Source organism: Electrona antarctica (assembly GCF_951216825.1).
Source record: "Electrona antarctica genome assembly, chromosome: 12".
Taxonomy (NCBI): domain Eukaryota; kingdom Metazoa; phylum Chordata; class Actinopteri; order Myctophiformes; family Myctophidae; genus Electrona; species Electrona antarctica.
Genome location: NC_136793.1, coordinates 6,552,981 through 6,578,484, shown reverse-complemented (window position 1 = coordinate 6,578,484; position 25,504 = coordinate 6,552,981). Strand labels below are relative to the sequence as shown.

The 25,504-nt window shown below is 47.0% G+C and overlaps 1 protein-coding gene and 1 pseudogene across 2 annotated transcripts; both read left to right on the top strand.

Annotated features, from left to right (window-relative positions):
• Window positions 1–4,339: 4,339 nt before the first annotated feature.
• LOC306934109 (DNA-directed RNA polymerase III subunit RPC6-like) lies at window positions 4,340–5,271 on the top strand (annotated as a pseudogene). Its single transcript has one exon. The product of its transcript is annotated as a DNA-directed RNA polymerase III subunit RPC6-like (transcript).
• Window positions 5,272–6,245: 974 nt separating this feature from the next.
• fbxo21 (F-box protein 21) lies at window positions 6,246–24,546 on the top strand (the record flags this gene model as incomplete). The annotated part of the gene is made up of 12 exons (XM_079516015.1): window positions 6,246–6,478; window positions 8,564–8,699; window positions 9,812–9,921; window positions 11,683–11,804; window positions 15,475–15,621; window positions 16,836–16,972; window positions 18,149–18,285; window positions 20,272–20,451; window positions 22,141–22,273; window positions 23,329–23,519; window positions 23,918–24,075; window positions 24,215–24,546. 12 exons carry the CDS (start codon window positions 6,246–6,248, stop codon window positions 24,544–24,546), a joined length of 2,016 nt encoding a protein of 671 aa, XP_079372141.1.
• Between the last annotated feature and the right edge of the window lie 958 nt (window positions 24,547–25,504).

Here is a 25,504-nt window from a genome sequence, read left to right as displayed (position 1 = left end):
AAAACCTCTCGATCACTCTCTACTTACTAGAACTATGCTTGTTATGGTTAGACCGAATAAATTGAGTTTGTTTAGCTATCCAGTGTGCAATCATTAATATATGTGTTCCTGTCGGGCGCCCGCTGGCCTAGCGGTCCAGGCGCATGCCACACATAATATGGCTCTGGCCTGACTGCGTGTCACGGGTTCGAGTCCCGTTCATGACGACCTTTGCTGCGTGTCTCTCCCCTTCTCTCTCTCTCCCTCTTTCCAGTCATGTTTAGCTTGGGAGGCAGGGTTGTTCCTGTCTACCTTCATTTGTATAAAAAGGCAAAAAGCCAAAAACAAATCTAATATATATATATATGTTCCTGTCTAGACTAGAGATACTTAGAAATAATTAACTCAGTATTTGGTATAGATCAAGCAATGCATCCACAATTCCACTATAGCACGCAGCCTATATGCCAAATGTTATACTGTGATATTATACAGTATTCAGCACATTATTTTAGGGCTATTTTGCAAAGACATTTATTTTACAATATGCAATCATTAGCGACATTGTCACTCACACATTGTGTGTGTGTGTGTGTGTGTGTGTGTGTGTGTGTGTGTGTGTGTGTGTGTGTGTGTGTGTGTGTGTGTGTGTGTGTGTGTGTGTGTGTGTGTGTGTGTGTGCAAACTTCTGAAGAAATGTGAACTGAACCCCTCTCAATTTGGTTACTCCAGAAGAGTCCAGATGGCTGTCACTTTTCTCACATGCTAATGTAACTAGCAATAGCAAGATCATTGTCCGAAAGTTCGCTTCGTTTGGCAGGTGTGAAGGCTCATTCGAATCCTAATGCGTGTCTAATGTGTCTGTCTGTCACTGTGTGGGGATCCGAGTGGAGACTTTCTTCATCTTGTTTAAATATAAATACTTCAAAATTAAAACACATGTTTAGCTCAGCATGATCTATAAACTGTATAGCTAACATGGAATATGCATAATAATTGTGATCGGATCATCAATGGGACTCTGGGAGTTTATCTATTGTAAACTTCGGATCATTTTGCGCTCCCGTCTCCGCTGTGCCTCGTTCATGTGCCCAAAAAAAAGAACAGTGGCGCGCGCGCACACACACACACACACACACACACACACACACACACACACACACACACAGTAAGTCTCCGACGACACACTGCATCCGTTACTCTCACTTTACGTGAAAAGTCTATTTTTTAACATCGGCTTCTGAACACATTGATAAAATTCCCTGCTACGTTTCCTTGCTTTCCCTGACACAGCCAGTGTGAAGGCAAACCGCATCAAATTAAATATGCAAGAATCCAAATTCTCCGCCCATACGCATTTGAGTCTACAGAAGTATTAGGTGAGAATGTGACCTAATTAGCAACTTTGTACAGCCGTCTGGTGGCAGTGTCTACTCCTTACAAGTGTTTCACCGGATTTTACTGTTAAATAAATAAATAATTAGCCGTGACTGCGCACGTCTGTAGGAACCGATAGTTAGATCCGAAATTGAATTATGCCTACTGTAATGGGTGCCACGGAAAGTACAGACAACTCACCCCGCAATGTCAGAAAGTGAAGACATCTCACCCCGGAAAGTAAAGACATCTCACCGGGGTGAGATGTCTTCACTTTCCGGGGTGAGATGTCTTCACTTTCCGGGGTGAGCTGACCGGACATCTCACCCCGGACATCTCACCCCGACATGTCAAAAAGTGAAGACAACTCACCGGGGTGAGATGTCTCGTATTCCTAGTTAAGCTAGTTTGCATCCGAGTTGTTCCACCGGGGCACCGACCGGCGGTAAATAAAAAATAATAAAGCGCCGCTGCCAAATTAATGGGTAACGTTACCGTAACGTTGTATGAATGCAACGCCGTAGCATATCGTTAGTTCAAGTGAGGTAATGTTAACCTTTGCTAGAGATTACGATATTTTTGGCGATGCAGATTGTTAACACATTCAAATAATATTGGTTATTACTTATTATCATATTCTTCCATAATAAAGGACGAAAAAGGCGTCTTACCTCGTCCGCCTTCCGCCCTCTGTGATGTCCCTCCGTTTTAAGTCTGGTCGCGAATCCCCTTCGTTTGAAGGGGATCCAATCCCTTGCACTCGGCCCTACCCCTCGCTCCAAAGAGAATTGAGATAACCCTTCCTCCTCACGTGAACGCGCATCAGCAAGGGGAAGGGCTAAGGGCCATGCAAATGTACCAGGGGTGAAAGTGGGCCGGGACGGTCCGGGGCGGAGCTACTGTATTCCTCACACCAAATCATAGAGTATATATATAATAGAGACTGAACTGGCGCGAAGCTCCGCCCCCCCAGCTATTCATGTCAGTGGAAGTTGCTCAGTGGCGTTTTGAAGCACCCGGAAGACTGCCGGAAGTCCCTCCCCGGACCTCAACTTTGAGGTCCTGAGTGACGTAGGGCAACCGAGCGCTCAACGTTAAAGCCCAGCTGCACGGGGTTTCCCGGTCATGAATCCACGGGTCCGCCTGTAGTCCCTCCCCCTACCACTAGGACCCAGAGCTTCAACGTTGAATAGCCTCACTGCCCCCTTGCACCAAATGCGATGCTGTACGTTAGTGGTTCCCAAACGTTTTCATGCCAAGGACCCCCAAATAGAGGGTATGCGCGTGACATCATCATCAAACCAGGAAGTTATGCAGGAACGCCTACTGAGTGGCAAAAAACTACTTTCTGGCCTTGACAGCCCATACATCCACACAGAAAAGTCCTGTCTGATTGCATTAAACAACATTAAACAATGTTAAACTCACTTTGCCTGTTGCTTTGCCACTCGATTTGCCACTCGATGTGCCATTCACTTTAAGCATGCGCATACCCTCTATAGACACTTATTAGCCCGCGGACCCCCATGTGAAAATATATGCCAGGGAAGAGAAGAGAAGATTTGTACGGCTCTAGCAGTGATTCTCAACCCGTAAATGATAGTTTGGAACCAATTGGACCCTTGTGGGACTGTAACTCTGGGGTCCGTTTGGTTCCATTTGTACACTGTAGCTGTAGCCTATAAGTCTGGTGAAGAAGGTGAACAACTGCTCTTCATTCATTTGCACTATTATTATATGAAAACCGTCAGCCATTGATGAAGGAAAAGCTATTAAGCCGTCACAACAGCTGCAAGCTATGAACAAGTGAGTGACTGTAGCCTACTGCCCCCAACCTGAATATCCACCATTAAACAACTTTTTAGGACCCACTCACCAGAATCGCTCTCATTCTACTTACTTAGGTGAGACTCAAGGCTCATTCATAGTCTGGATTTTCGGTGGTGAGGTGACCACCGCTCCAGTGGTGAGGTGACCACCGGAGCTGAAATAACGTTGAGCGGTGGTGAGTAAAAACAGAGAGAAGGGCTGGGGGCGGTGGCGGTGGTTTGCTCTCCACCGCGGCTCGTGACGTCATGTTGTAGTTGGGTGTCACCACCTCACCACCGAAGATCCAGACTATGTATGAGCCTTTATGCTGCGTTCACACGGGCAGACGCAAAGACGCAGTCCGCCATTCATTGTCAATGATGCGTGGCTCTGTCTGCTCCAAATGATACTCCCATTGGTCTTTGCGTCTTTGCGTCTTTGCGTGTGAACGCACCGTCAAGACGGTACACTTTCAATGGGGTGGCCCGAAGGGCCGATGGATACTGTTCAAGCCTTCCTTGATATGGTACGGAAATCTGGGGGTGGCTGTATGTATAACCAAGGCTTTCACTATCTCCAAATATGGAGATATGATCTGACATAATATCTTACGAACCAAATAACTCCATATTTTGGCCCGGGCTGACCTAGAGCTCCATATATGGTCAATGACAGAGACATCTAGTGCTGATATCATGCTAATGCAGAACTCCATATATGGATATAGACAACTGGCTGGCATCATCATCGTGACAAGCATTCAGCCGACCATATATAAAGAGTGGTTATTACGCTTGACGACAAGCACGCAGTATCTCCTCCGCCTGATGACAAGCACGCAGTATCTCCTACGCTTGATGACGAGCACGCAGTATCTCCTACGCTCCTCGCAGTAGACTAATGTAAATCGCTCTGGATTAAGAGCGTCTGCTAAATTCCTAAATTGTAAATAAATTGTAAATTGTAGACTCCATCGCCTTCTGTACGAGACAGGATTTCTTTTTTTTTCTTTCAACCACAGACATCTCAGCGATATTTGGCCTTACAACCCCAGCTATTGTTGTGTCAGGGATTTAGACATCCGGGTGAAGTTCTTACCGGACACCACTGCGGCGGGCGGGCGGGTTCTAAACCCCAGGGAACCACCAGTCCCCTTAACTCACATTATAATACAATGGCAGAGGTCAAAGTCAAGAAAGAGTTGGATGACACTGATGTTGTGGAGATAGGATAATGGCACTGTGCCAGCAGTTCCCTCAGGGCATCACAGACCAGTTGATTCAGAATGACATGCCTCACCTGCTGACCCAGCAGAGGGCCATGGTGGTCAACAGACTGTTGAAGCTGGGGCAGCTGGAACTCCAAGTCAGAAAGGGCAAACCCATTTTCGTCGTGAAGGACACGCAGACAGCCAGCAAGATGAAAGGTTGCGACCTCAAGGAGAAATTGGTTTACCAGATCGTCGAGGACGCGGGGAACAAAGGCCTCACGAGCAGGGTCATAAAACTTAAGAGCAACCTCCTTCTGCCCGAGCTGAACACGATACTCAAGAACCTGGAGAGCAAGACGCTCATCAAAGCTGTGAAATCGGGGGCGTCTGCGTCTGCAAAGCTGTACATGTTACACAACCTGCAGCTGGATGTCTCTGTGACCAGAGCAGCCTATTACGCTGACCAGGTATTTGTGAAGATCCTCGGCCAGCAGTGCTCCAAGTTCCTGCAGAGCAAGGCCGAGGCGGCGAGGGACAGCGAACAGAGTCCCGTGGTCCAGAGGAACAGCTCCTACGCCATGCCACACGCAGTCTGGAAATACATACGCGAACTGGGCATCAGCAAGCAGGAAGTGTCGATGGAGGAAATAGAGGCCCTTCTGAACATGCTGATCTACGATGGGAAGGTGGAGATGACCATTGTCGCTGTCAAGGAGGGGACAGAGGGCAGCGTAGACGGACAGATGAAGCTGTACCGAGCCGTGAGCCCCATCCTCCAGCCCGCTGGATTGGTCAGAGCCCCCTGTGGACTCTGCCCGGTGTTTGATGACTGTCATAAGGGATCTGAGATCTCTCCGTCCACCTGTTTGTACATGAAGGAGTGGCTGGACTTCTGATTCTGAACGGCAGACTGACCTATACTGCCCTGCCTGCCTGACTTACTTATCACGCTATTTTCTTTGTATGATACATTTTAAGTTAATTTAGTTTTTCTTTCCATTTGCATGGTGTGTGCCTGTGTGGAAACCATGTGGACTCGGACGGAAATTATAATATTATTATTATTAATAATAATAATAACTAGAACTGCACTCTGTCGAGTGCCTACTTGCTTGTTGCACACAAGTAGGCCATAAATGGCCTACTAGAAGACTCATACGCAGAGTTGTCTGCACCCGGATTTGAACCCATGACCTTCTGTTGCTAATAGAGCCCTACCTACGAGGACATAATCAGTTTTTGTTTTAAAAGCAAAATCATTCAAGAAGGCAATAAGCAAATATACTTTGAGTACCAACGCATAAGTACTCAAACTTATAGAAATGAGCAGATCTACATGAGTAGATCTGTAAATAACACACATAAATATTTTGTTTTATTCATTTCCTGAAAGATAACATTTTGTATATGTTGTTGATAGACAGACAGACAGCCCACCCCTTTTCCCCCTCACTGTATATGTTTCTTTTCCCTTTTTACATACATGGTAATGCCCCGCCTGCCACTTTAATTTAAGTGTCAGCCAAATCAAATCATAGTTGTTCAATCAATTATTCAATCAAAGCAAACGGCACAAACAATATTAGTTTGCCTCTTCTACAAAAATTAAAGTTACAAGTTACTGTCGCGTGTTGCCATTCTCTTGTACTTGTATTATGTCCCACCACGGAGTAGCCTTGCATCTCGGAGGACAGGCAAGACGTCGGCAGTGTCGGTAGGCCAATCAGAGGCAGGCGGGGCATTACCATGTCTAGTCTCGGACGTAGAAAGAAATCACGCAACTGGCTCTAAAGGCCCCGCCCTAAGCCCGCCCCCTGCGCCAGAAAGGGGCCGGGCCAGACCCATGATGTAATTGGGGTAAACAGTAAAGATGGCGACGCATGGCTCCAGAGAGCCGCTCTCCTCCCGCGGTGTGAACGGTGTTATTCCGGAGCCCCAGAACGCCAAGAAGCTCACCGAGCTGCCGGCGGAGCTGCTGGAATACATCCTGTGCTCGCCCGTCCTCAAACACGACGACATCTGCAACGTCTCGTGCAGCTGCAAGCGGCTCCATGACGTGTGCCACGACAGAGGGAAGGTTTGGGGACACCAGTACAAACTCAGGTGCATACATTCATTTTTTTAATTTCTATTATTTCTCTCTGGGTGTTATAGACACGTTTTCCTTTTTTTAAATCTCCTTATTTTGGCGTAGATGTCCCAACAAAAAATGATTCTCAGTTGGGTTCAAATTGGTAGTCCCTTTGCTGCAAATTCCACAGGAACTGTCAAACCGTTCACATTCTGGACGGTGCTGATGTAATGTAGCATCACACCAGGCCACAGACAGGCTATCACTGTGGTATTCCTGTGGTATTACTGTGGTATTACTGTCAGGTATTACTGTGCAGTCTACTGTCTAGTTGAAGACACCACACTGTGGTATTACTGTGGTATTACTGTGGTATTACTGTGGTATTACTGTGCAGTCTACTGTCTAGTTGAAGACACCACACTGTGGTATTACTGTGGTATTACTGTGGTATTACTGTGGTATTACTGTGCAGTCTACTGTCTAGTTGAAGACACCACACTGTGGTATTACTGTGGTATTACTGTGCAGTCTACTGTCTAGTTGAAGACACCACACTGTGGTATTACTGTGGTATTACTGTGCAGTCTACTGTCTAGTTGAAGACACCACACTGTGGTATTACTGTGGTATTACTGTGCAGTCTATTGTCTAGTTGAAGACACCACACTGTGGTATTACTGTGGTATTACTGTGGTATTACTGTGCAGTCTACTGTCTAGTTGAAGACACCACACTGTGGTATTACTGTGGTATTACTGTGGTATTACTGTGCAGTCTACTGTCTAGTTGAAGACACCACACTGTGGTATTACTGTGGTATTACTGTGCAGTCTATTGTCTAGTTGAAGACACCACACTGTGGTATTACTGTGGTATTACTGTGCAGTCTACTGTCTAGTTGAAGACACCATACTGGTATTACTGTGCAGTCTACTGTCTAGTTGAAGACACCACACTGTGGTATTACTGTGGTATTACTGTGCAGTCTATTGTCTAGTTGAAGACACCACACTGTGGTATTACTGTGGTATTACTGTGCAGTCTACTGTCTAGTTGAAGACACCATACTGGTATTACTGTGCAGTCTACTGTCTAGTTGAAGACACCATACTGGTATTACTGTGGTATTACTGTGGTATTCCTGTTGTGTGGTATTACTGTGCAGTCTACTGTCTAGTTGAAGACACCGCGCGCGCGCGCACACACACACACACACACACACACACACACACACACACACACACACACACACACACACACACACACACACACATTATTTTGTTCAGGTGACCTTGGATGCACTACAAAAGAATGCAACAAGAAGGGGAAAACACATTTGAGAAGTTATTATCCAGTTAGATTGAAACCTTTAATGCTTTTGTCTTTACAGAGAGAAGGAAGGCAATTTTCTACTGTACCTCTTGGTTAGCTCTGGTCCATAGCTCTAATGCCTTAATGCAACGGCAGCAAAGGGCATTAGGGCTATGGACCAGAGCTGCCTCTTGGTCACTAATCTCGGCTGATTTTTGTTTTGTCAAAAATGAATATGTCTTTATGATCTGAGCAATTATATGGATAAGTTGAATAACGTATGCTACTTTAGTAAACTAAATATGTATTGTTTTGCTTTTGAAATGATGCCAGGATTAGGAATTATTGTTGGAACAGTTTTTTTTAACCCATTTTGACCTGAGATCAGATTCTAAAAATGTCTTCTACATCCTGACAGTTTTCTGAAAAAGCTATTTTTTTATGTCAGTCGTTCTTCGATTTTTCAAAAATAGCAGATCTACAGTGTAGATCTGCTATTTTTGAGTGGTGTAAACCACTCCTACAACTGGCTTTGTTAGTTTACGTGTCTGTCTGTCTGTCTGTCTGTTCGTACAAAATGAGCACGGTTGCTATGGTCACCCAGTTCACACGGGTGTGATTTCATTACGTCAGACATTACGTCAGACCACAGCTGATCAGTCTATATAAGACCTTACACCACTCAGTTCACACGGGTGTGATTTTTCAATAGCTAAAGCATAACATAATGCTAACACCAAAAGGGGTTCCCGCCCAGAATGGGTTAAACTGTAATTAACCATGGCATCTATTGTTCTTAACAGATGGCCAAGATTACAGAAGTATTATCGTCAGAATGAGTCTTGTGACTGGCTCAGAGAATACCGAACGCGACATGTCGTCGGTTTATCGATCAGAAGGACCGTGGAGTCGATCTCCAAGAGATTCTTCACAGAGGTTGTAAGTAACTCCTCTCTTTTTCTCCCTGGAAATAAAAACGTCTGGGTTTCCGAGGCTACTCCTCTCTAAGCTCAACCTTATACATTCTCACTATGGTGCGGTAACTAGACCTGAGCACCATTCTACCAATGCCTTCTAAATTGTGACAGTTTTCTGAAGAACCTCATGTTTCTATGTAAGTCATTCTCAAACATTTTCATGTCAAGGACCCCCAAAACTATATGTAATTGGCTGCCGACCCCCATCTGAACATATGTTGTTCCAGAAGCAAAGATTTTAAAAATGTTCGCTCTGAAAGAATATATATATTCAAAGATTTGGGCCAAAGATTTCCGCACATTTTCAAAAATAGCAGATCTAGGTCTGCTATTTTTCAATAGCTAAAGTATGCTTGAAACACCAAAAGGGGTTCCCGCCCAGAATGGCTTAAAAAGTAAGATATCAATAAGTTGTCAGTGGTGTATTACCACCCAAATAAGTCAGAAAGACAGTTTGATAAAGTAGTCTGCTCTGGCCATAGAGATCAATGACACCAATTTAAGCCTGCTTTATGTTTTTTGGAGAAAAGAAAATACTTGTTCTTGTTCTAGCTAATGTTAGAATAAAAAAAAAAGTAATTTGGTTCTGTGAACTGACTTGCCCTGATACAGTATATAATATGAGTGTGTGTGTGTGTGTGTGTGTGTGTGTGTGTGTGTGTGTGTGTGTGTGTGTGTGTGTGCGCGTGCGTGCGTGCGTGCGTGCGTGCGTGCGTGCGTGCGTGCGTGCGTGCGTGCGTGTTATAGTTTATATGTATAGTGTTATGTATAGTGTCATTATATAGATATGTTCTAGTCACGTTCTTAGCTTACGCATGTTTCGCGATAAATGCATTTTATATATATGATGTATTCCCATGCTTTTTGTTCTTGCTTAATGTAAGTCGCTCTGGATTAAGAGCGTCTGCTAAATGCCTAAATTGTAAAATTGTGTGTGTGTGTGTGTGTGTGTGTGTGTGTGTGTGTGTGTGTGTGTGTGTGTGTGTGTGTGTGTGTGTGTGTGTGTGTGTGTGTGTGTGTGTGTGTGTGTGTGTGTGTGTGTGTGTGTGTGTGTGTGTGTGCTCTGTATCACAGCCGTGCGTCGGCCAGGTTCTGGGAGACAGCTTTGCAGAGATCGAGTCACTCGGGGCTCCGGAGCACTTCTGTGAAGATGAGCTCCTTTTCATACTCAACACGGACAAAAGGTGAGCGCCATGCTGGCTGTAGCCACAGGAACATCATTAAGGTGAGCGCCATGCTGGCTGTAGCCACAGGAACATCATTAAGGTGAGCGCCATGCTGGCTGTAGCCACAGGAACATCATTAAGGTGAGCGCCATGCTGGCTGTAGCCACAGGAACATCATTAAGGTGAGCGCCATGCTGGCTGTAGCCACAGGAACATCATTAAGGTGAGCGCCATGCTGGCTGTAGCCACAGGAACATCATTAAGGTGAGCTCCATGCTGGCTGTAGCCACAGGAACATCATTAAGGTGAGAGCCATGCTGGCTGTAGCCACAGGAACATCATTAAGGTGAGCGCCACCTGCTGGCTGTAGCCACAGGAACATCATTAAGGTGAGCGCCACCTGCTGGCTGTAGCCACAGGAACATCATTAAGGTGAGCGCCATGCTGGCTGTAGCCACAGGAACATCATTAAGGTGAGCGCCATGCTGGCTGTAGCCACAGGAACATCATTAAGGTGAGCGCCATGCTGGCTGTAGCCACAGGAACATCATTAAGGTGAGCGCCATGCTGGCTGTAGCCACAGGAACATCATTAAGGTGAGCGCCACCTGCTGGCTGTAGCCACAGGAACATCATTAAGGTGAGCGCCACCTGCTGGCTGTAGCCACAGGAACATCATTAAGGTGAGCGCCATGCTGGCTGTAGCCACAGGAACATCATTAAGGTGAGCGCCATGCTGGCTGTAGCCACAGGAACATCATTAAGGTGAGCGCCATGCTGGCTGTAGCCACAGGAACATCATTAAGGTGAGCTCCATGCTGGCTGTAGCCACAGGAACATCATTAAGGTGAGCGCCATGCTGGCTGTAGCCACAGGAACATCATTTGTGTTCATTTAACTCTAACGGCCCAGGCGGTGGCGTAACCGTCTGGGCACCCGACTGGTAATCCAGTCGCAGTGTGCCGCGGGTTCGACTCCCGAGCCCGACACGGCCTTTACTGCATGTCTTCCCCCATCTCTCTCCCGTTTCCTGTCAGCCTACTGTCTGTCCCTTCAAAAAAAAAAAACAATAAAAGGCGTAAGCCGCAAAAAAAATATCTTTTACAAAAAAAATGTAACTCTAACGATCGTACTAATTAAATTAAACCTGAATTGGTTCAGGACACCCCCCCCCCCCCCCCCCCCCTCTCGTCATTTATTTGATCAGAATTGAGAAATGAAAATAAACACAACATGTAGACGTGGTTATCCATTGTTGTGCGGGGAGGGGTGTCAATTTAGTTCAATTTGTACACTCTTTGGAATTAAAGGGGAATTTCTCCCTAAACCTTTTTTTTACAAAAGTTGATAATTATGTATATTGACCACAAAAAAATAAAAATAATAATAATAATAAAGATATAGGGGAGCTGGGGCTGCATCGCAATTGTTTTTTGTTCACATCTGTTCTAGATGATGTGACAGCAACACTCCATGCATTGTTGACACTGCACTCTTCCTGGTCTACGTGAGCTGATGTTAGACCCCCCCAGGAGCAGCTCCAGCTCCAGCCCCAGCCACAGCTCCCCTATATATATATTTTTTTTTTAATATTCTTTTTTGGTCAATATACATAATTATCAACTTACTTTTTTTTTAAAGGTTTAGGGAGAAATTCCCCTTTAATACTGGGATTTCACTGTGTAATGTATCCACAGTTCACTTCATACTGTATAAGGGAACAGATAAATACATAACTGTGTTATATTATATGTATGTATTACTTTGTACTGCTCTTTAGAAAAAGTTTGACATTGAAGTACTACGCGAAGAAGATCCTTTACTTCCTGAGACAACAGAACATTCTGAGGAGTCTGAAGACGTTTTTGGATCAGCCTTCAGAACAGCAGTCTGCTCTAGAAGGTGAGCCACTACTGTAACAGCAGTCTGCTCTAGAAGGTGAGCCACTACAGAACAGCAGTCTGCTCTAGAAGGTGAGCCACTACTGTAACAGCAGTCTGCTCTAGAAGGTGAGCCACTACTGTAACAGCAGTCTGCTCTAGAAGGTGAGCCACTACTGTACATACATGGATCAGCCTTCAGAACAGCAGTCTGCTCTAGAAGGTGAGCCACTACTACATACATTGGATCAGCCTTCAGAACAGCAGTCTGCTCTAGAAGGTGAGCCACTACTGTAACAGCAGTCTGCTCTAGAAGGTGAGCCACTACTGTACATACATGGATCAGCCTTCAGAACAGCAGTCTGCTCTAGAAGGTGAGCCACTACTGTAACAGCAGTCTGCTCTAGAAGGTGAGCCACTACTGTACATACATGGATCAGCCTTCAGAACAGCAGTCTGCTCTAGAAGGTGAGCCACTACTGTACATACATGGTGCTCTAGAAGGTGAGCCACTACTACATACATGTGGACTGATTTCATAATGCTGTTCTACAGATGTCTTTGTGTCTGCGTAGCTCAGTCGGTAGAGCAATCAACCTTTTGGACTGAAAGGTTGTTCTGGGTTTGATCCCCGGCGAGCACCACCAACTCGGCGTATGAATAGCACAGCTTGGGTAACTAAGCCGTACGTGTACTGGGAGTACTGGGAGCTGATGGTATAGGCAGAGACGAACTTGAGTTCTTGTAATTGTCACGGGGGTCCGCCCACCCCCCTGCACTTTTAGATATCAAGGAATTATTGGCTCTTAAAAGAGCCGTTGTGGTGGCACTGACACTATAGTGCTGTCCGCCTCGGCAGGTTCTGCCCCCTGCCCCCTACCCCCAGACAGACTCTAGGAGTCAGGACAAAAGAGGAGTTACAAATTCTTCCCGGGGGCCGCCCAAGAGTTCACTGATGGTAGGTGTTGCGCTGCACCTCAAAAGGGGATAGACAGACACCCACATTCTCTGCCTATACCGACAATAAGCCACTCCGACCTGCTCCCTTGCTACCATCCTCCAACCAGTTGTGTTGATGAGGAGCGCAAGATTTCAGAATATTGCTTTAACCGGTGTGGTGTTTTTCCATTGACCATAATGCCTATAATAACAGTAATCTCTCCATAGCAATTTTCTGGGGGTGGGTACGGTGGGATGTGGTACAGCCTCTTGTGGTGGCGGTTGACCCTCACCTTAATTCGCCTGACTGTGGCAGCCCGGCAGAGATTGTGTTCATCATGGAATGTGGCTCCCTGATATACAGTGTATACTGTTCTTCCATGGCATGCGGTTCTGTTTTGAGCAAGGTCTTCCGAGCTTGCACTTTCTATTTTAAATAGTTTGAGGTTTGATCCTTGAAGTGCTTTTTCTGACCTCCAGGAAGGCGTGTGCGTGTCAGGCATTCGCGCAGCCATGGCCTGTCCATCTGAGCTGGTGTTTAATGATGATGACGGTGCCAATGCTGTCGATGTTTCCCTGCTCAAACACACTGACTACTTCTTCTTTGTTTATGTTGCGCGTTTCACTGGCACTGGCCTCACGATACGGCCTCTATGGTAACGTTGGGGTTAATGCTAAACCAACCTGCTATAGACTAGACTACTACTTTTGTCATTAGTGCAAAAACGTATAATGAACATTAATTCCAGAGACAAATGACTGGAGCAGGCGCAGGTGTTTATTTGCTGCAGCTTCGAATAGCTGTGATGGAAACTTGACACCCAGGTAGACGCGCTCATTTTTGTCACTTTTCCAGCACGATCCTATGAGAGCATTTCTCCTGATAGGATGGGAAGAGGAAAAAGGAGACCAAGGGCTCTGTTACATGGCGAGTAGCCTGGCGATCCAGTCTCTTGTTACATGGCGAGTAGCCTGGCGATCCAGTCTCTTGTTACATGGCGAGTAGCCTGGCGATCCAGTCTCTTGTTACATGGCGAGTAGCCTGGCGATCCAGTCTCTTGTTACATGGCGAGTAGCCTGGCGTTCCAGTCTCTTGTTACATGGCGAGTAGCCTGGCGATCCAGTCTCTTGTTACATGGCGAGTAGCCTGGCGATCCAGTCTCTTGTTACATGTCGAGTAGCCTGGCGATCCAGTCTCTTGTTACATGGCGAGTAGCCTGGCGATCCAGTCTCTTGTTACATGGCGAGTAGCCTGGCGATCCAGTCTCTTGTTACATGGCGAGTAGCCTGGCGTTCCAGTCTCTTGTTACATGGCGAGTAGCCTGGCGATCCAGTCTCTTGTTTCACTCTCATTCATCAGTGTGACTATTTCACTCGCATTTGCCGCCGAACCCAAAACAATGACAATGTCATCAACTTGGGTAGTTGTAGTTGCATATCGGCTGTGGTCAGAGAGAGAGAGAACGATAGTGAGGCAGATGGTGACAGTGAGAGAGCAAGCATTTTAAGAATGCACGTCTATGAGGCATACTCATTTCTGGTAAATAGCTCACATTTTATTCCTATATGATCTAATGCGTTCACGGCATCAAACGTGAAACGCCAGGCGGGACAATGGATACTTGTCTACTGGGCAGCGGGAAAGAAGTCGATCATGCATTTACTTTTTCCATGTTCATACGTGCATACGTTCGCACATTTTGGTGTTTTTGTTGGTGTTATTACAGAGCAGCCGGGCATGATGGCCTATATGTAAAACCCACTACATGTTCCGTTTCTTTGCATGCTAAACTTGATGTACTGTAATTGCAAACTCGTTTTAAAATATGAAACTAAACTAGTGTTTACAGAGCCCAACCAATGCCACATTTTTAGGTCCACTGATTTTGGGGAGTCCAAAATCACTGATTACTGATTCGACTTTCAATCGATATCTTGTCCTATTCAAATGTGTTTTTAAAAAAAGCCAATCTACAAGTGAAAGAAAAGTGAAACGAATGATGCTGATAAATCAGCCAAAGCAATGTTGGTCAGGGCAGGCTCTAACGTTTATATGCCATGTAAACATAGATATATGATGGATGTCTTTATTGGCATTCAGCAGATACATAAAATGCATAGGAGAACGACATGTAATTTCACTGGCTCTTAGTATGCTAGTTAAAATAGAACTAAAATACTATTACAATCTAAAATCCAAATTCAAAAAGCACCATTTAGTTCATAGAGAGACAGATATTGCACGATAGGAGAGGAGTCCTTATAGCAGAATATTGGGGGTAATGATCCATACATGTAGTTTGTTTACATTCGAGGGTCGCCAGGTCCTCTCGAACGGAACAGTTTAACGTCATGCCCATGCAGGGCACTGCGTCAGGCACCCAGAACTTGAGGCAAGTAAATTGACCCTATGGGAGCCAACCCAGGGCAAAGCCAGGAGGGGAAAGAAGCGTACCACCTAATGTAGACGTGCTGTGGCGCGACAGCTTGGCTGACAACACTGCAGAGCTCAAGAACCTGATGCTGGATAGGACATTGTGGAGGCCAGCGATCCAGGAATCCCGAGTTGGTGTTGGCTAGACCTCACTCTGGCAGCAACTAACTCACTAACTAACATGGGGGGTAAGGGTTAGGGGGGATATTGCACTTGTTCAAAAGTCTAATGGCTTGGGGGGGAGGAAAGCTCTTGGAAAATCTCGCCGTTTTACCCGTCAGAGCCGTGCCTGAACTGTCTTCTCCTCGCTGTCCTAAAGGTGCTGTGCTGGTGGACCAGTACTGTAACCCCTTGGCAGATATCACCATAGACAGCATATCGGCCCAGCTGGAGGAGATCACAGACAAGGTGAAGAAGATGCTGAGAATCAAGAATCCTTCCCACCCCAGCCTGAGGACCGCTCCAGGTGAGTCCTCCTTCCCACCCCATGGCCTGAGGACCGCTCCAGGTGAGTCCTCCTTCCCACCCCATGGCCTGAGGACCGCTCCAGGTGAGTCCTCCTTCCCACCCCAGCCTGAGGACCGCTCCAGGTGAGTCCTCCTTCCCACCCCATGGCCTGAGGACCGCTCCAGGTGAGTCCTCCTTCCCACCCCATGGCCTGAGGACCGCTCCAGGTGAGTCCTCCTTCCCACCCCAGCCTGAGGACCGCTCCAGGTGAGTCCTCCTTCCCACCCCATGGCCTGAGGACCGCTCCAGGTGAGTCCTCCTTCCCACCCCATGGCCTGAGGACCGCTCCAGGTGAGTCCTCCTTCCCACCCCATGGCCTGAGGACCGCTCCAGGTGAGTCCTCCTTCCCACCCCAGCCTGAGGACCGCTCCAGGTGAGTCCTCCTTCCCACCCCATGGCCTGAGGACCGCTCCAGGTGAGTCCTCCTTCCCACCCCATGGCCTGAGGACCGCTCCAGGTGAGTCCTCCTTCCCACCCCAGCCTGAGGACCGCTCCAGGTGAGTCCTCCTTCCCACCCCATGGCCTGAGGACCGCTCCAGGTGAGTCCTCCTTCCCACCCCATGGCCTGAGGACCGCTCCAGGTGAGTCCTCCTTCCCACCCCATGGCCTGAGGACCGCTCCAGGTGAGTCCTCCTTCCCACCCCAGCCTGAGGACCGCTCCAGGTGAGTCCTCCTTCCCACCCCATGGCCTGAGGACCGCTCCAGGTGAGTCCTCCTTCCCACCCCATGGCCTGAGGACCGCTCCAGGTGAGTCCTCCTTCCCACCCCATGGCCTGAGAACCGCTCCAGGTGAGTCCTCCTTCCCACCCCATGGCCTGAGGACCGCTCCAGGTGAGTCCTCCTTCCCACCCCATGGCCTGAGGACCGCTCCAGGTGAGTCCTCCTTCCCGCTACGTCCAACCAGGGAAACTCCCCCCTGTCAGGTGTAAAGGAGCAACTTGGACACTCAGGCATGAAGGAAGCATGAGTTCAAGTCCGTTGCTCTCCCCATGTCTCCCATATATGGGGACTAGGTTGGCGGAGGGTGTGTAGAGCCCAGGATCACATTAGATAATTGACACAGGGGTGAAAAATGGGTTACAAAATTGTGGGATAAAAATGTATTATATAAAAATAAAAGAAATGTCATTTTCTCATGAACTCTTCTCATCTGACCTCTGACCTGTCCTCCAGGTGACCGCTTCACGGTGGACGACTACGAGCTCCAGAGGCAGGTGGTCTTAGCACTCAACTCCGTCCTCTACGAGCAGCTGCAATACAAGGGCAACGAGTTCGACTATTACAACCCTTTGAACTCCTACGTCCACCAGGTCAGTGGTTCCCCAACCTGTTTCATGTCAAGGACCCCCAAATGAACCCATTTTGGACTGAGGTCGATTAAAAAAAAAGGCTTCTAAATCCTGTTTCTATGTCAGTGGTGCTCAACCTTTTTCATGTCAAGGACCCCCAGAATTATCTCTATTGGGCCACGGACCCCCATCTCAAAATATGTAGTTCCAGGGACCCCCCAGAAGCAAATATTTTCGTTAAAAATGTTCGCTCTGAAATATATATTCAAAGATTTGCGCCACATTTTCACAACTTTTCAAAAATAGCAGACCTACAAGCTCGTAGCGCGGTGGCGCGCTACGAGCTTGTAGATCTGCTATTTTTCAATAGCTAAATTATAACACCAAAAGGGGTTCCCGCCCAAAATGGGTTAAACAAAATCTTAGAAGTGCACACCAAGAGTAGGGAGGTGCTGACCACGGGAGACAAACTTTATAACAGAAAGGAGAGGTCGCACAACTCGTAGTCCCGATGCCAAAAAATACTTTTTTATTTACCAACGTTTCGACTAGCTATAGTTGCCTTCTTCAGGGTATGGAGAAGGCACCCACCCTGAAGAAGGCAACTAGCTTGTCGAAACGTTGGTAAATAAAAAATATTTTTTTGTCATCGGGACTACGGGGTCCTTTCTGTTATAAAGGACCCCCAAATTGACTAATTAGCCTGAGCACCCCCATTTGAAGAGATATGCCAGGGACCCCCCATACGAGAAGATTTTTACGGCTCTAGCAGTGATTCTCAACCCGTTTAATTTCAAGGACCCCCAGTTTGACATGCATTAGTCTACGGACCCCCATGTAATGGCATTTCTATCTGGGACTCCCAATTTATATTGTAAAATCAATGTTGATTTAACTCTGAGAGTGTACAAATGGAACCAAATGGACCCGTTAGGGTTACAGACCAATAAGGGTCCATTTGGTTACAAACTATCATTTAGCTGAGGACCCCCTGGAACTCCCTCAAGGACCCCTGGGGGTCCCCGGACCCCACTTTGGGAACCACTGCACCAGGTATATATCTCCCCCGGGGTGATTTTCAGATATCATTTTCCAGGACTTTCTTTTCATAGGCCGTCACGTCACGCATTCATTTCACACTAATTGTCTGGATTCACTTGGATGAAATGACATGAACACACTTGCGGTTCCCTCCAGGTGCTACTACGCCATACGGGCATTCCCATAAGCCTCTCTGTTCTCTACATGACGCTGGCCAGGAAGCTGGGCGTTCGGCTGGAGCCGGTGAACTTCCCCAATCACTTCCTTCTACGCTGGTGCCAGAAACCAACGGGGTATGTCCTCCACTTCTCCCCTCGCGGCCCAACCAAACCAACGGGGTATGTCCTCCACTTCTCCCCTCGCGGCCCAAACCAACGGGGTATGTCCTCCACTTCTCCCCTCGCGGCCCAAACCAACGGGGTATGTCCTCCACTTCTCCCATCGCGGCCCAAACCAACGGGGTATGTCCTCCACTTCTCCCCTCGCGGCCCAAAACCAACGGGGTATGTCCTCCACTTCTCCCCTCGCGGCCCAAAAGCAGCAGGTGGTGGTGTGTTGGGTAATATTCAGATCCGTGTGTGTGTGTGTGTGTGTGTGCGTGTGTGTGTGTGTGTGCGCTTGTGCGTGCGCGTACGTGTGCGTGCGGTCTGTTTTTTAATGCTTCAAAACAGACCTTTTCTTGTTGTTTGCAAAACTGACAAATGAAATAAAAACGAGACTTAAAAAAAGGGTTTGACCAGATTAACCCATTCAGGCCTGACGTCGAAATTTAAAAAAATAGCAGACCTACAAGTTCATAGTTCATATGAGCTTGTAGATCTGCTATTTTTCAATAGCTAAATTATAACATAATGTTTAAAACGCTAACGCTAACGTGACATGGATGCGTTCCATGTCTCAATGGGTTAAGAGTCTTGGCTCGAAAGGTCATCTATAAATAAACCTTTTGGAGCATAATGAGTTAGTGTGTGGGTTCCCTTCTCTTTTCATATGTCACTTTTTGAACCCAGCACCTCCACGAAGTGATGTGCGTATTTTACTATAGTTTCGTTAATTTCTTTTTTTTAAAAGACACAAACTGAAACCGTTGTGCTCTTGCAAAACGGACTGAAGCAAATTAACCCATTTTGAACTGAGATCAGATTCTAAAAAAATTCTTCTACATCCTGACAGTTTTCTGAAAAAGCTATGTTTCTATGTCATTCGTTCTTTGATTTTTCAAAAATAGCAGACCTACAAGCTCGTAGCGCGCCACTCGGTGGCGCGCTATGAGCTTGTAGATCTGCTATTTTTCAATAGCTAAAGCATAACATAATGCTAACACCAAAAGGGGTTCCCGCCCAAAATGGGTTAAAACCATTGAGAAAATGTCCTTAGTTTATGTCTTTATGTCTTTATCAATTTATTTCATATGTAATTGATTTAACCCATTCTGGGCGGGAACCCCTTTTGGTGTTTTACAGGCCGGGAACCCATTTTTTGGGTTCTGTACAGTATGTACAGTATTAAAAAAATGTAAACATGTTGATGCTGCTATATAAATATTTGAAGTTTTTCAGAAACCTTAGGTCAGGATTTAGAGGCGTTAATCCATAAGCCTAGTATTTGAGTGGATATTAACAGTTTGACAGCCGCTAATTGTTTACTGCATAATACGACATTCCCGCTATTTGTTTAATGCGTTTAATTCTCTGTTTTAAAATAATTAAAAAGAAACGGCGCATTTATCCGGGACCTGATGACGAGGCCGTTGCGTTATGACGACGAAACCGGAAATCAAGTCATCATCTGGGCTGCTAGGGCTTCTGGGAAATTGAGCCCAATGCAAGTGAAGGGGGGGGTTTGTTTGGACTACAACTTGCTCTGCACTGTGGTTTCGTTTCGCATTGTCATGGCCGCTGGCTCGTCTCATCATGACAAACCGTCGAACCATTTTTTGCCGGATTTTCGTGGTTGAAAGCTGCAAATACTTCAGTGTATGCTTCAAAGGTAATAAAACAATGTCGGCAGCGTTGGATATTTGATTAAAATGCGGGGAACGCGTAGTATGGCGTCAAAGTGTTAAGCATTTTCCAAAAATGTGAGGCATAAACTAAACTAACAAATTAACCTAGTTTCTAACTGGCCTTGAACAAGCTTGAGCCCTCATTCAGTTTAATGTTGGCCTCTCGTCTTCAGACCTGTGACTATATACGAGGCCATTCTGGTGAATCAGTCACACAATGAATGAGGTTGTATTGAATGTAAATGTTGCACTGACGAAACACTCTCCCCGCCAGCAGCTCCGACATCTATGACTTTGTCTACATCGACGCCTTCGGCAAAGGCAAGCAGCTGACGGCCAAGGAGTGCGAGTACCTCATCGGCCACCAGGTGACAGCAGACTACTACAGCTCCATTAGCACCACAGAGGTGCTGCTCAGGATGGTCGGAAACCTGCTGAACATCGGCAAGAGAGGGTGAGGGTCTACAACTCTACACTACACCAGGGTTTGTTTTTGGGCAGCACATTTTCTATTTTAGTTTTAGTCATAGTCTCTTGAATAGTTTTCACTTAGTTTCAGTCACAATTTAGTCACCTGGAATGTTTCAGTGTTTAGTTTTAGTCGACTACTATGTCGTAAGATTTTAGGCGGCTAAATCTACAGTTGATTTAGTTCGACTAAAATGTTTTTTTTGGCGGGCCTTGATGTTGTCGTAATGACTGATTTTACACTTGCTGAAAATAGCCGATCTACAAGCTCACAACGAGCTTGTAGATCGGCTATTTTCAGCATGCAACCAAGTGTAAAATTACTTATACTGGATCTCTTGTCCACTAGTCCCTTCCTTGCATTTTAGTCTAGTTTTTAGCTGTAATACATTTAGTCTTAGTTTTAGTCATCATATCTTAGTTGTCATTTAGTTTCCATTTAGTTTTTTCTCTACAGCAGTGGTTTTTCAACACTGTTCATATCAAGGCACATTCATTTCTGGGTATTTGAGCCACGGACGATGAGATTTAGCCTCTCAGATCCAAAACTAACGACTATTGTGTTGTCCACAATTCCATTCTGTATTGATGTTGGTACCATTAGGAGAGATAACAGGCAAACGTTGAATTGTGTAGACTTCTTTGTCTTGTAAATTAAGCAATGCACATGTGTAACAACAATAATTTAACTCTTGAGTGCTCAAACCTTTTAATGTCAAGGACCCCCAAAAATTACATGTATTTGGCCGCACCACCATCTCAAAATATTTTGTTCCAGGGAGCTCCAGAAGCAAAGATTTGAGTTAATGTTCGCTTTAAAAATGTGTACCGGTTCTTGACATGAAATAGTTTGAGAACCACTCACATAGAAACATAAAATATATATATATATATATTTTTTTAAATTATTATTATTTTTTTTAAACTGTCAGGATTTAGAAGACATTTTGTAGAATCTAGTGTCGGGTCTAAATGGCTTAATGTGCGTGTTGTGTGGCTCCTTGCAGAGAGGGCAATGAGAAGTCCTACCAGCTGCTGAGGGGCTCTAATGGGTTAATGTGTGTGTTGTGTGGCTCCTTGCAGAGAGGGCAATGAGAAGTCCTACCAGCTGCTGAGGGACTAATGGGTTAACGTGTGTGTTGTGTGGCTCCTTGCAGAGAGGGCAATGAGAAGTCCTACCAGCTGCTGAGGGACTAATGGGTTAATGTGTGTGTTGTGTGGCTCCTTGCAGAGAGGGCAATGAGAAGTCCTACCAGCTGCTGAGGGACTAATGGGTTAACGTGTGTGTTGTGTGGCTCCTTGCAGAGAGGGCAATGAGAAGTCCTACCAGCTGCTGAGGGACTAATGGGTTAACGTGTGTGTTGTGTGGCTCCTTGCAGAGAGGGCAATGAGAAGTCCTACCAGCTGCTGAGGGACTAATGGGTTAATGTGTGTGTTGTGTGGCTCCTTGCAGAGAGGGCAATGAGAAGTCCTACCAGCTGCTGAGGGACTAATGGGTTAACGTGTGTGTTGTGTGGCTCCTTGCAGAGAGGGCAATGAGAAGTCCTACCAGCTGCTGAGGGACTAATGGGTTAACGTGTGTGTTGTGTGGCTCCTTGCAGAGAGGGCAATGAGAAGTCCTACCAGCTGCTGAGGGACTAATGGGTTAACGTGTGTGTTGTGTGGCTCCTTGCAGAGAGGGCAATGAGAAGTCCTACCAGCTGCTGAGGGACTCTCTGGACCTCTACCTCACCATCAACCCCGACAACGTCCAGTACCTGCTGCTCCAGGCTCGCCTCTACTTCCACCTTGGCATCTGGCCAGAGAAGGTCAAGACACTTTCTTTCCTACCAGCTTTTTCTCGTGTGTGTGTAAAAATGTCCATGTTTTGCTGAGTGGAGTTAATGGCAGTCGGTAACACTTCAAAACGGGACACGACGGAGTCACGTGTTGGAAATTACCTGATCCTACAAGCTCAAAACTTCTTGTGACTGAGCTTGTGGATCTGCCATTTCTGACGCCCAGCTCCGCCGTGCGGTGGAGTGTTAACACTCCGCTGTGCGGTGGAGTGTTAACAAGGACCTGAGTCTTAAGTAGGAGCTGAATAGTTAATCTATAACTAAGCACACTGTTCGATAGACGACACGTGGCAGACATTTGAATTGCAATTGAGTAAAAGATCATACTTATATAATGACATTATTTTTTTAGCAACATTTACAGTCTTTGTCATGGTCCTTTGATTGATTGATTGATTGAAATATTTATTAACAGTTTGCAGAATTACAGTACATTTCAAGCACAAACTCAATACAAAGACTGTGTTAACACTCCGAACGCCCAGGACGAAGTTCTTTGTCCTTTCTATTAGTAACGCCCGTCGCCCAGGACGAAGTATTGTCCAAAAGACGAAGTTTATTGATACGAGAACGGATCGCATGGCTGTATAGCCCAGGCGCGCCTTCTGGGCTCTCCTCTGTGACTCGCAAGAGTGAGACGTCATCGAAAAACTCCCTCCTCTGTTTAGCTGGTGAAAACGAAAATCTTAAAACGTTCATAACTCGCGATCTAAATCATCCCGTCTTTTTCTGAAAAAATATCCTATGTTAGACGGTCCAGTCGCTAGTCTCGATAGATTTATTCTTGTCTCCCGTTGTCGATCGACTCTAGAGTGGTGTCAAGGACCCCCAGAATGATCTGTATTTGGCCACGGACCCTCATCTGAAAATGATGGACCCTCATCTGAAAATGATGGACCCTCATCTGAACAGTTGTTCCACTGTTCCAGTGGAACAACATATTTGAGTTAAAAACGTTCGCTCTGAAAGAATATATATCCAAAGATTTGCGACTTTGTGTGTTTTGTCACTGTCCCCCGTCTCAGGTGCTGGACATCCTGCAGCACATCCAGGCGCTGGACCCCGGTCAGCACGGGGCAGTGGGCTACCTGGTGCAGCACACGCTGGAACACATCCAGCACAAGAGGCACCCGGTGGAGCCCGAGGTCAAGCGGCGCGGCGCTCCGGAACACGGGGAGGTGCAGTACTCCGTGGGCCTCGTCATGAAACACAAGAGGTGGGCGTCACAACTCTCGTAATAGGACCTTTTTTTGTGGTGGTGGTGCTAGCCACTCCTATTACGTGTGTGTGTGTGTGTGTGTGTGTGTGTGTGTGTGTGTGTGTGTGTGTGTGTGTGTGTGTGTGTGTGTGTGTGTGTGTGTGTGTGTGTGTGTGTGTGTGTGCGTGTGCATGAATGCGTGGAAATACCACGCCAATACCGCTGGAGCATCACACGCACGCACGCACGCACGCACACACACACCCAGGCCAGGGAGGAGGACAGTACAGTACAGTACAGTACCACTCACTTCAGATGGGTCTGATTATTATTTCTTTTAAGAAGTCCTGGCAGCTGAAAGCAGCTCATGTTTAGCAGCACAGTGGTGATGTTTAGCACCCCCCCCCCCACCCCAGGTCGGGCTACAACTGTGTGATCTACGGCTGGGACCCCAAGTGCACCATGAGCCAGGAGTGGATCACCACCATGAGGGTCCAGCAGCTGTCCAGCGGGGCCAACCAGCCCTTCTACAACGTCCTGGTGCAGGACGGCACGTGTCGCTACGCCGCACAGGGTGAGCGCACACACGCACACGCACACGCACACACACACACACACACACACACACACACACACACACAGTATACACGCAGTATACCACACAAAGTACATCATGACAACAACATGCCTTGCGCTTTAATTTACTCTTCCAGAGAACCTGGAGCCCCACTCGGCCCCCCTGGAGATCGGCCACCCGGAGGTGGGCCGCTACTTCTCCGAGTTCGCCGCCGACACCCACTACGTTGCCAACGAGGAGCTCCAGACGCGCTACCCAGAGGACATGGCCGAGACCCTGGGCGCCGTGGAGCAGCTCTACCACAGACCGCCCCCAGAGCACATGGGCGAGACCCTGCAGGGCGCCGCGCAGGAGCTCTACCACAGACCGCCCCCCGCCACCAACGCCAACGCTGCTGCTGGCACACAGGAGCAGGGCCCCGCCTCCTCCGCCACAGACCAAAACAACCAGCAAGCCACGCCCATGTAGCAAAGCATGGATCCAGCACCCCGTCCCCTGTCCCCCCCGTCCCTAAGGCCTCAGTCACACCGGAGGCTTCGTACACACATAAAGAACAACTGTGCTGTGCTCTGCCTGTGTTTCATGGCCGCCCCAATGCTTTTCCAATGGAAGTCTTGTGGTTTGACCAAACACTTGTGTTTGATTGCCCCCCCTGCCCCCATCACACACACAACTGTTTGGTCAAACCACAAGACTTCCATTGGAAAAGCATTGAGGCGACCATGAAACACGGACAGCACAGAGCATGTTCGTCTGATATGTGTGTACGAAGCCTGAGACACACGCAAGAACACACACAGAACACACAGGACAAAAGTGTGTCGTAGGCCTCACTCACACCTATACATCTAGCATACAACAATGTTGCATGGTAGATGTAAACAAAGGGTAAGTGTCATGGCCGCCCCAATGCATTTCCAATGGAAGTCACATGGTTTGACACAACATTTTTGTTGTACGACTTTCGGCTGTGTTTCGACTGCCCCCCTCATACAACAAAAATGTTGTGTCAAACCATGTGACTTCCATTGGAAATGCATTGCGAGCTTGCATCAGTCAACAGGTCTCATGCATCAGCTATACAACAATCTGTTGTGCAGGTGTGAGTGAAGCCTTAGGTGTGAGTGAGTCCTCACTCACACCTAAAGACACACTTGGATTCCTGTGTCTTCTGTGTGTCATGGCCGCCTCAATGCATTTCCAATGGGAGTCACATGGTTTCATGACACAACCTTGTTGCATGGCTGTCTTCCCCCCCCCCCCCCCCCCCTCATGCAACCACGGACTGTCTAAAGAGGACGAGACGCGAAGACCGTACGGGTGACACCATGTTGTTCACATGGTGCTCCATGGAAGGAAAGAAACATGCGCAGTTGAGACCAGGAAGTTGGACATGACAAATCATAGATATGGCACAAATGGCCCA